We start from the raw sequence: 11,166 nt of genomic DNA, 5'->3' as shown, positions 1-11,166 counted from the left end.
CAAATTCCACTCGTGCTCTGGAGCTTCAGTGTTTTGAGTTAACTATAATTATAATAACAAATCTGCTTGAGCTCGGGCACTTAATTTTACTGACAGGGAGTGTTGCCACGTGAAGCTTGCTCGAGTAGCTTGCTCAACGACAAAAACGGAACTACTGAAGTGTGCGTCTGGAGAACATATTTACTATCAGTTTTAAAGTGTATATCTTTATGAACTACAGTTCATATTTTAAGATTAATGTCACATTGCTGCAACAGAATTTTAGTATAAGGTTGAATAGGACGCATAAATGTTTCGCAGTAGCACTGAAGAAGTAACTATCGGTAATAGCTCGGACATCGAGCAAAGCTTCGAGTCGCCCGTCGATCAACCATCGACCAGTCTACCACCCGTCCGCCAAAGTTCAAGACTGTCCTCGCCATCATGTTTGCATGGCTCTGGTGGAGCTAGTTGCAGCTCGTATCCAGGGTCGATCTCTGATGCAACACCGATAGGAGTTTTCGGTGCTAAACCAAGAGGTGAGGTGCAAGGTTGCACTTGATTGCTGATTAGCTTGTAGCGTTCGTCAGACTAGCTTGGTGGATTTTCTTATTGTGTAAATTTTAGTAACAACTAAAATGTCCACGCGCATGCTGTTACTTCGGTGATAGTTTATGGTCGGCTAGTTTTTCTTAAAAAAAAAAAAGTTAAAATGGATTTTCTGATAACACACGCTAAAAAAAATCTTTTTCTTTGGAGTAGATCACAACCTTAGCGAGAGGCGAAGCGTTGCTAGCTTTATGTTCACAAGTAGAAGTGATAGTACCGCACGGAGTAGTACCCCCTACCTGAGGAAGACACCCGGCTCGGCTGCACGTACTACCTCACGCTCTGCCCGAACGCCACAGACAGGCCACACCAGTAAGCAAACAGTTCACTGATGTTAATTTAGTAGACAATAGGTATTTGAATATCTCTGCAAAAGTTCTTACCAGTCAAGATAGCAATAGTAACAGATGTGTAAAATTTGAACTAGAGGACTCTTGGCTTTGAAGAAGACCTTTAATTCCTCTCTACGTAGGCTTACTGCTGTCCTCTCCTATCCTGTCCTCTCCTATCCTGTCCTCTCCTCCTCTCTTCAGCTGCAACCACTTCATCCTCTGCAACATTCACTCAGGCTGCGTCAGTTATTGTGGCTGTGGTTGAGGGCCGTGGTCTTGCTAGGGGAGAGATAGGCATGGCCAGTTTCAGTCTGAAGTGCCCTGAACTGGTGCTCTCCCAATTTGCAGACACTGGAACTTATGCTAAAGTAAGAACCTTTGGGGGAAGGGGGTGGGGGGGGGTCAGCTTTCCCCACTGAAAGAGATCTTTAATTAAACAGTTGCGTTTGAATAGCTGATATTAATCAAGTAATTTAAAATGATCATGTCACCCTAGTTTTGAAATGCAGTTAGATCAAACAGGAAGCTGGTAAAAGGTGATCAATGCACCCTCTCTGTATACTATTTGTTGATCCTTAACTGAGACCTTACTCGATTCTGGTCAGATTTATAAACCAACAGGTCATGTATGGTTTTGAAAATTAACAATAAAATTCTTCTGGGTCCTTGTAGGTCATAACTAAACTCCATATCCTGATGCCACTTGAGATTGTGATGTCAGACACGACCAGTGAGAGGGGCCAAGAGAACAAGCTCTACAGTCTCATAATGGAAAACTTCTCAGTACTGAAACTGTTCAGTTTATATGTGGGCTAGGGTAAAAAAAACAGAGATTAAGAAGTCCTGTAATGCAAGTGGTGGTTAAATTCGTTATATTTTTTGTTTGCTGGAATTAAATTGTCTTCCACAAACCAAAGGGAACATCATACATCAGGAAGTTTTAAGCCATTGTACAAAAAGGCTGTATGTTCATTTTTTTTTTTATTAAAAGTGTAAAAACCTTTAATTAGAAGCTGTTATTTATTCAGCTTATTTGTGAATTTAATTCTGTCCAGTCAGTCTCTTTCACTGCCATTCAGAGGAAGTACTTTAATGAGAAGAAAGGACTAGAATATATTCAGCAATTCTGTGCTGCTGAGTTCACCACTGTACTCATGGAGGTGCAGAACAAGTAGGCTCCATTCCTCTTCCTTTGTCATGTCACGTTCCTTTAGTTCACTTCACACCATGTGTCTTTATGGGTTTTGTTTTACATAACAACTTTAACTGTTATTAGCAAAAGTTACAAAGTGAAGATCTATTCTTGAGAGTCAGAGACACAAATATTGTATATTTTTGTATGTCTTATACATCTTATGAACTCTTTTATGAGTTCGGTTCAGGGTAAGAAGTGATCTTAAAAGCCAAGTGGAAATCTGTACTGCTTGCAGAAAGATCACAGTTAATTAATATTATTAAACAGTGACATAACTGTTGTCACGCAATCACGTATGTGTTGCCGTGGAATTTTATAACTATACTGAGATACAGTATGTTAAATTTCATGTTCATTCACAATGTTCAATACCCCTGTAATCACAAAGACTTTCAGATTCAGGTGATCCGAGGTTCATCTGAGCTTAAAATAGCAAATGTCAATGGGTCATGCTTTCAGTGCCATCAGACAAGTTGCATTCTGCCAGTGACACATTGTACACTTGTCTTATCGTGAGTAATTTACACATTATCTTTCATCCGTAGGTATTATTGTCTAGCAGCTGCTGCTGCCTTACTGAAGTACCTGGAGTTCCTTCAGAAGTCTATCTATGCTCCCAAATCTCTGAGAGTGACCTTTAGGGGCAGTGAACAAACAGCCATGATCGATTCAGCCTCTGCTATCAACCTGGAGCTAGTCATCAACAACAGGGACCACAGGTCTGGGAATGAGAGCAAACAGGAATGAGAGCAAATCTCTAAGTCTGTTTTTTGTGACCTGATATTTTTTCCATCCTCTGTATGATATTCTTCAGGAATACTTCATGTCAGTGTGTTTGTTTTGAAGTGTTTGTTTTTGTGTGTTAAGGAGCGAGCACTCTCTGCTTGGTGTGTTAAACTACACAAAAACCCCAGGGGGTGAACGGAGGCTGCGGGCTAACATTTTGGAACCGCTAGCGGATACTGATACCATCAACATACGACTGGACACTGTACAGGTACTCAGTGTTCATCCCTTTGAAGTTTACATCAGTGCAGTCCAGTTAATCCACTATACAGCACAATGTCCCCAGTCTTTCCCAGCACCCGTATATCTGATTCACTTTGTTTATCCCAGTTCAGTGTAATGAGAGCTGGGAAACAGAACATTTCTTCATCACCTGTTTTTACCATTATAGGAGCTGCTGGAAGATGAGGAGCTTTTCTTTGGATTGAAGAGTGGTGAGACAAAAAAAAAAAAAAAGACAAAAAAAATTTTTAGAACATTTGGGTGAAAAGCTAATTAGCCTATAAATGCCTTACCACGTGAGTACATGAAAAAATGTAAGAATCCCTTTTTCTCTCCAAATTACATTTTTTTCTTGGATGTGTTTTACATTTGATGCATTAAGTTTTTCAGATGCTTTGGTCGTCTTCCAAATTTATGTGTCATATTTGATATGAATGGTGTTACAGAGTAACGTGCTGCTTTTTCTGTGATTTTTGTTATTTTTTATGTAAAACCGTAGTTTCTCTATCGGGGAGTTGTTGTGAATTTTGAATCGTGTCACGGCATACATTACCAAACAGTATCATATTATACAGTGTGTCTTAACTGTACAAACGCTGTTATGAAGTATTTCTGTGAAATTCAACTGTGTAATCACAGAACAATGTTCAGTGATTTTACAGACTTATTACAGAGTTTATCCACAAAGTAAGTAATTTTTGGTTATATTTACAGCTATTGCACACTTCCTAGACATAGACCAGCTGCTTTCTGTCCTTGTCCAGTTCCCCAAACAAGAGACGGTATGAGATGAGACACTATGCTTTTGTTCTAAAAGGATTTCATAAAAATGAATTGTCATGTAATAATGCAGAAGTATGATCCAGCCTCATTCTGCCTGTGTTCACTCTTTTTCTCGCTGACTGCTTTTACATTTAGATTCAAATAAAAATATGGTCCACAACAGATGTCAAGAACATGTTTTCTGCCCTGGTTAACTTGTTTATCTGGTTTTGTCTGATTGACACCCCTAGAATTGTGTGTGAGTGTGTTATTATGAAACATTCAAGGCTTGGTTAAATAGAACCCATAAAAGTATGGCTTTGTGCCATATTTAGCATGACTGTCCTCTGAGATTGTCACCTTAGTCAGCTTTAATTCCTCTTTCATCCCCAAAGGACTGAACTAAATGGAGGTGAGAAATGTTTGGGCCTCTGAATCTGAGAAATGTGAATGTGACACCATTTCCTCTCCATATAGATGAATGTGGCAGAGGCAAAGATACTGCAGGTCATTCAGCTGAAGCAAACGTTGGAAATGGTAGAGCCGTTGAAGGTGAGCATTTTCCTCCGTGGTTAGGCCTGTCAGCTTCCTTAATAATTCAGAAATCATGGCTTATTTGGCATGTAAATGATGTAAGCAGTGATAGAAATTTTGTCATTTCTTGTGACTGTTAGTCGGCCCTCTTTAACAGATTTATAACTGTTAACTGTATTGCTGCAAAACAGTAATGTTAATATTACACTACTTGATCCACAAAAAAACATGAGGGCCTTTTTTTGTCTCAAATGCTTTATTTAGACATGCATCAGTGTATTATGACAGTTTAGTCAGCAGTAGAGCCATTATGTCTACTGTCAACAAACTAAGAGAGTAGTGAAAGGATTGTATTGTCTTAAGAGAAACAGCGATGCAGTTGTGGCAGGGTCATCAGGGATCTTCTGTGGAAAATCTGACACGTCATGTGCCCATGTGCCCACAGACTCTCGCACTACATACTATTATTAGACACAAACATTATCATAGCCTACATTTGTCTCCTCTTTAAATCCAATGTAAAACAATACAGACACTGTTTTGATGATAACATTAATTCGTATAAGAGTCTAACCTGTACTGTGGTGATAGGAGTAGAAACAAACAGTATTTTCCACTTGTTTGTTCAGAAATGAAACGAACAGAGGGATTATAGCTGATCCATACATACATGACAGGACTAAACTGCTGGCAGAGCTGGGGTTGTTTGTTTAATAAAATCAGTCTGTCCTCACATTCAGGAGCCTGTAGTGTGCAAAGTCTGATAACTGTTAGGTGACAACTGAGAACACACTGTTTCAGCTTTGTGACATGATTCAAAATTAATCACTTAACTGATCATATCAGTTCGATAAAAATTTAGTTGGATAAAAAATGACAGATAATCAGTCTTTACTGTTAATGCATACTCATGAAACTTATAATGTTATAACTTATAATTTAACTCACATTCATTCATGTCTTTTGTGGTAATTTAATTTTTTCATTTTTGTCACCGTACAGTTTAAAGCTGTGTTATGCCAGAACCACATAGTGATATTTTCTTAATTCAGGAATCATCCAGTTTCCTAGTGGAAGTTTGTTAAGACAGGAACACATACAGACATACACGTCATTTGTCTATGACAAAGAGCATTGTTTGAGTCACAGCAGTTTCATACACTATTTACAACAGTCACACTGACCTGTCTCTCACCTGCTCTGGAACTTCAGTTAAGTAATGGACAAGATAAGAACGGGGTTGCCTGGGACCATCTCCTTTCAGAATTCAGAAGTCAACCATCATTACACCATAGGTTTTATCTTCTGCTCATTTCAGACTTTCAACAATGACTTATATTTATGAGAGACAAGTGATACCTTTTAGAGGACTGCAATACCGTCCATGTCTTTTCTGAGTCATTGTGGGAGAAAACTACCTGCATAGGAGTGCAGCTTGTATGTAGTTATTCGGTAAACAGATAAAGCAAGTTTGTTCATCGTTAAGAAATCACCAAAATAATCATAAGAAATAATCAAACCTAATTGGTCATTTCTGTTCTTGAGAGGCCTTTCATGTACTCGCGTGTTAAGCAGCTTGGAAAATGAATGAATGTTTTTGAGAGTGTAGTCGTAAAATGTTTATTGAAATTTGAGTAGCCAGAGGTTTAATACAAAGAGAGCATTTAATTTGATATGTGTTATCCTGCAAAATTCTGTCCGTGTTACTTTATTGCCATTTTCCCTTTTCATTACTTTATTGCCAGTGCAAACACATGCCACTCAAAATCGAATCACTTTATATGGCAGAGATGCTTTGAATGTTCAACCCTCGACCAAAAACCCCAAAAAATCCTTTCTGTACTTGTGGACATTTGTTTTTTTCCCCTGTATAGTCAGTCTGCTTCCTTTTGTGATAGACTGTAAGCATTTACACTACTGGGCTTTTCACACATGCTTGTATAAATGACAAAGCTTGGGCTGTGTGAACAGGTAGTACTGAAGAACAGCAGAACCGCTCTGTTGAAAGCCTATGCTGCATCACTGGAGGATTACAGGTAATGCAATTATGTTCCACTTCATACTGGTCCCATACACACGCATCAGCCACTGGCATTAGTGCCATCTCACTTTCCTCCTGCTTACTGTCACTGTCAGTTAAGTCTTTTGGTGAATATCAGAGGTTTCACCAATGTTACTGCAGTGTTTGTTTCATGAGTTTGCTCTCCTTTATAATCAGACCTTTCATAGATAAAGAACTTGTTTAATGACTACAGATGACGAGGCAATCATGTGTTCTCTTGTGTATTCCTCTGTGGTTCTGGCCTTGTGTTGGCTCAGATTTGAGAGGATCCTGGAGGAGATTAAGAGAGTGATAAATGATGAGGCCTACGGCACAAAGAACTCTCTAAACATGCGCACTCAGAAGTGCTACGCCGTGCGGCCTAACATCAACGAATTTCTGGACATCGCCAGACGGGCCTACACCGAGATTGTAGATGACATAGCAGGTGATTACATACAAATTAAATGAACAGTGTGTGATTTCACATGTCATGCTAATGCACATAACACTGTGGTTCTGATCAGGGGTGTTCTTACCACTACTTCAAGAAGGTTATTTGATTATGAGTTGTGATTGTTTTGTTTTGACGGCCAGGGTTGGTCAATCAAATCGGAGAAAAGTATGGCATACCCCTGAGGACTAGCTTTAGCACGACACGTGGATTCTTTATGCAAATGAAGCTGGATGGTGTGGCCTTACCTGATGGACAGCTCCCATCAGAGTTCATTAAAGTAAGAGCAGTCTCCTTCTACTGATTCACTATATGCACTTCATACACATTTATGAATGCCACACTTTATTTGAACCAAATATGAATTTTAGAAATCTAAATAGAAAAGCAATATTTAAGTTATATTAACTGATTAGTTAATTCCTATGATAGGTTACCAAATACAAGAACAACTACAGCTTCACGACTCTAGACCTGATAAAGATGAATGACCGCTGTGATGAAGCTCTGAGAGAGATCTATCATGTGTCGTATGTGTAAGTTATCATGTCCAATCACTCATGTGTCCTCTGGATAAAGACCATACGCAGTAACCAGAGCGGCTGTATTTGATGGAAAGATGTATCAAACATGGCTTCTGCAGGAAGATGTTAGTCATGGATGAATATATACATATATGTTCCCTACATTTGGTTCCTCCTGTCTTTCAGGACTCTCAGACTTTTGATATTCATGTTATCTGACCCACTGATTTCTAGATGAACCTTCGCTCTGACATTATGGGGAAAATGGCTGGTTTGCCATGATTTCTGTCAGGTACTTTAACAGTAATGCCACAAAACTCACATTGTCCTCCTGCTCCTCTGTAGGGTGATTTGTCAGCTGCTGAGTGTGGTTCATGAACACATCCACTGCCTGTATAAACTCTCTGACGCTGTGTCGATGCTTGACATGCTGCTCTCACTTGCAATGGCCTGCACTGTCTCAGAGTACGGTTAGTTAAAAAAAACTTCAGATATTCATACCACACACGATGAAATTCGCTGGTGGATTTCCGTTACTGGGAGAAGTGCTCCATCATTAAAACTCTCTGGCCGTCTCTGCTCTCTTATGCTTATTCTGAACAGTGCTCAGGTCTCTGGTTTTCCTGACTTTTCAAAACATAATTAGGTCTTTCTAACTTTCATAACAGCAGGTTATACCAACAGGCAAGATTATAGGTAATTTGTTATCATAGTAGGTGCTGCCATGTCATAAATTAAACACACAAAGAATGTAGGACACCATTTTGTAATTCAGTTTACCACAGAACTTTGGAGCAGATGGAAATAATTAAAAAGCCTTCAATCATTCATCCACGAGTTACTCAACATTACAAAATTTGAATGATTTACAGAATATTTTCCATCACACTCTGTATCTCTTTATCTGGATGTATCAGCTCTCTTCTTATATCCTAGGCTGTGAACTCAAAAGTATTTTAAGACTGTCTAAGGCTTGACCTATCATCTAACCCCTACAGTGCGTCCTGAGTTCACCGATACTCTGGCCATCAAGCAGGGTCGTCATCCTATCCTGGAACGCATTGCTGGGCAGCAACCCATTTCCAACAACACCTACATCTCCGAGGCTGGCAACTTTGTCATCATCACAGGCCCCAATATGAGTGGCAAGTCCACCTACCTTAAACAGGTTGCCCTCTGTCAGATCATGGCTCAGATAGGTTTGTATGTTTGTGTCCATGCCAGTATACTGTAACCCATTGTTTTTAATTTTGAGGACTACTAGTGTGTAACTGTGAGAACACTGAACAGTTTTTCTGAACAAATAGTATCAATTTAACTGGTTTTTTTTTTTCAGTTTGTTGAATTCAGTTTGTTGAATTAATGGACAACTTAATGGACAGGCTTCAAAGCCACACTCATTACTTACGAGTCAGAGCACTTTTTAAACATCCGCTTTTCCCTAGTCAGTCCCAATTATGCCAGTAGTGATGTAAGAAACACACAAGCCCTACAATTACGAATGAGAAAAATAAAGTGTAATTTTCGTAACAGGGTCATTTGTGCCTGCTGAGTATGCCTCCTTTCGTATTGCTGACCAGATCTTCACCAGGATAGGAGTCGACGATGACTTTGAGACCAACTCATCGACGTTTATGGTTGAAATGAAAGAGGTTTTATGTATATATGAAATCTATACTGCCAACAATTCATTTAATATTTAATGATAGAAAGGTTAAAGCCTCTTCCTTAGCAACCGTCACTTCAGCAGTTTCAATATTAACAACCAGACAACTAAATATTGTATCATTCTCTGTCAGATATCCTACATAATCCACAACGCAAGTGATAGATCGCTCATTATTATCGATGAGCTTGGGCGTGGCACCAGCACTGAGGAGGGCATTGGCATTTGTCATGCCATCTGCGAGTACCTTCTCAAACTGAAGGTGCACAAGTCAGTCAATGCAGTCTTTAATGCATTCATATCCATAGACAAGGGCCAAAAAATGTGACTTCTCAAGGATATATATCTGACGTTCATGACTGACCGTATTGAAATAGTACTGAATTACTAGAGACGGCTTGCAAAATGTGTGTGTGTGTGTGTGCCTGCTGTGTCTCGTAGGCCTTCACTCTCTTTGCCACACATTTCCTCGAGCTGTGTCAGTTAGAAACTCTCTACTCTAATGTGGAGAACCAGCACATGCAGGTCCAGCATAGCCGTTCAGGAGAGTCGGCCAGAGAGACGGTGGTGTACACTTACGTGCTGAGCCGTGGCTGCTCGGGGGAGCGCAGCTACGGTGAGTAAAACATGTCCTCTAGAAGCCACAACATGAGTGAGACAGTTCAGTGGTTCTGATGCACCACGGACTTTTGAATGATTTTGAAATGATCATCATTTGAGTGCATTGGAGTATTCTCTGTGTGAGGAGGGTGTAAGTGTCTGACAGTTTAATGAGTCTGTATGCAAATCATTAGCTTTTTTTTGTTTTTGTTTTTTTTGTTTTTTTACTTTTGTTTGATCTAAAGGTATCAGAGCAGCAGAGATGACAGCAATGTCTCCCAGCATTATCCAAGAAGCAAAGATTATTGCAGCCAAAATCAACCAAAAGTTATGGGTAGGTTTTAGTTTTTCCTTCATTAGAAAATCATGTGGCCCTCTGCTTTCAGCTTTTTAAATATAAAGCTCACTGGACAACACAATTTAATGTGTAAACAGACAACATAAGTATCATTTCATATTGTGATATGAAGTCAGAAACCCTTGGTCTATGTGACAGATGGCTCTCTCTTTGTGTCCAAAGGCTAAAAATTATAGCGATCCTGCTACACGTCAGCAGAGGGCAGTGCACAATCTTGCCACTAGATTGTTACAAACAGCCAGGAGCTCCCGGTTAGACCAGGAAAGCCTGCGTCTCTACTTGAAAGGCTTGAAGAAACAATATGAGGCAGAGATACAGATGGCAAGAGACACTGTGGAAATGAACACAGAGGAGTGATAGTCTGTGGGGTGGTTAGGGGAGTGATGCCAGTGAGTAAGGAGTAAGGAATGTGTTTGCTTAAAGATAGAAAAAAGAAGGTTGAAAACAATGAAAACAAATGAGGTGGGAGGCAGCGTGAGAGATTTAGTGCAAAGTAATGCCACTATCACTGAAAATGCTTCCCACTGTATTTGTGATTATAGAAAGGGAAATAAATTGTTGCTGTGTTAAATCTGACAGAAGTGACTGGTGATATAACTTTCAGGCTCTGAATCCATGTCAGAAGTTCAAGAGATGGCATCTGACACGCAGTAGGTTTTGCGGCTCGTTTTAGGGAGTAATTTGTAGAATAGGTTTAAATGCCGATGCTTATCTTTCATGCTGTGACAAATCACTTTCTCCTTATCGCGAGAGGCACTGCCCCCTACGAGATCCTAGTTGCGTTCGCACGCAGAGTTCTCTGCCCGTCCCATCGCATTGTCAGCTACAGACTACCGACCGACCCGCCCCCGCTAAACTGAAACAAGACGGACGTGCAGTGTTGAACCGGAGCCGCTGTCCATAGTACACCGCTCGGAACGCCATTTCATTTCAACATTAGTTGTATCATCGAAATCAGACAAGGTATGTTCGATGCTCTTACTCATTTTAGTAACTGAAATGCCGAGACTAATACAAGCAGCAAGATAGACAAGCATCTTGGTAGCTAGTAATGATTATACGGCCTACCACCGATCCAGTGTGGCCATGCCAGAGAGTCGGGAG

The 11,166-nt window shown here is 40.0% G+C and overlaps 2 protein-coding genes across 4 annotated transcripts in view; both read left to right on the top strand.

Moving 5' to 3' along the window:
• Positions 1-289: 289 nt before the first annotated feature.
• On the top strand, positions 290-10,419 carry msh4 (mutS homolog 4). The gene is made up of 21 exons (XM_030787399.1): positions 290-518; positions 742-855; positions 1,122-1,288; positions 1,593-1,703; positions 1,976-2,091; positions 2,661-2,834; positions 2,983-3,112; positions 3,293-3,335; positions 3,838-3,905; positions 4,363-4,437; positions 6,391-6,455; positions 6,739-6,908; positions 7,058-7,194; positions 7,347-7,450; positions 7,784-7,908; positions 8,437-8,637; positions 8,972-9,090; positions 9,238-9,366; positions 9,546-9,720; positions 9,950-10,038; positions 10,225-10,419. The coding sequence occupies exons 1-21, from the start codon at positions 290-292 to the stop codon at positions 10,417-10,419; spliced, it is 2,736 nt and encodes a 911-aa protein (XP_030643259.1).
• A 519-nt stretch (positions 10,420-10,938) lies between these two features.
• The window catches only part of ktn1 (kinectin 1), a 31,506-nt gene continuing 31,278 nt past the window's right edge, over positions 10,939-11,166 (top strand). For all 3 annotated transcript variants that reach the window (XM_030786079.1, XM_030786078.1, XM_030786077.1), the window contains exon 1: positions 10,939-11,025. The gene's annotated coding sequence lies outside the window, so the exon portion shown is untranslated. The remainder of the gene's footprint in view (positions 11,026-11,166) is intronic.

Source organism: Chanos chanos, chromosome 10 (genome assembly GCF_902362185.1).
Source record: "Chanos chanos chromosome 10, fChaCha1.1, whole genome shotgun sequence".
Lineage (NCBI taxonomy): Eukaryota > Metazoa > Chordata > Actinopteri > Gonorynchiformes > Chanidae > Chanos > Chanos chanos.
Note: the sequence above shows the minus strand (reverse complement) of the source record. Positions and strands in the feature narration are given on the sequence as shown.

Excerpts from the sequence above, each read along its gene's own strand:
- msh4 (XM_030787399.1), top strand. The coding sequence starts at position 290 with ATGTTTCGCAGTAGCACTGAAGAAGTAACTATCGGTAATAGCTCGGAC. Across the intron at positions 1,289-1,592 it reads ACACTGGAACTTATGCTAAA|GTCATAACTAAACTCCATAT; the intron begins GTAAGAACCTTT and ends GGGTCCTTGTAG. Across the intron at positions 10,039-10,224 it reads AAATCAACCAAAAGTTATGG|GCTAAAAATTATAGCGATCC; the intron begins GTAGGTTTTAGT and ends TTGTGTCCAAAG.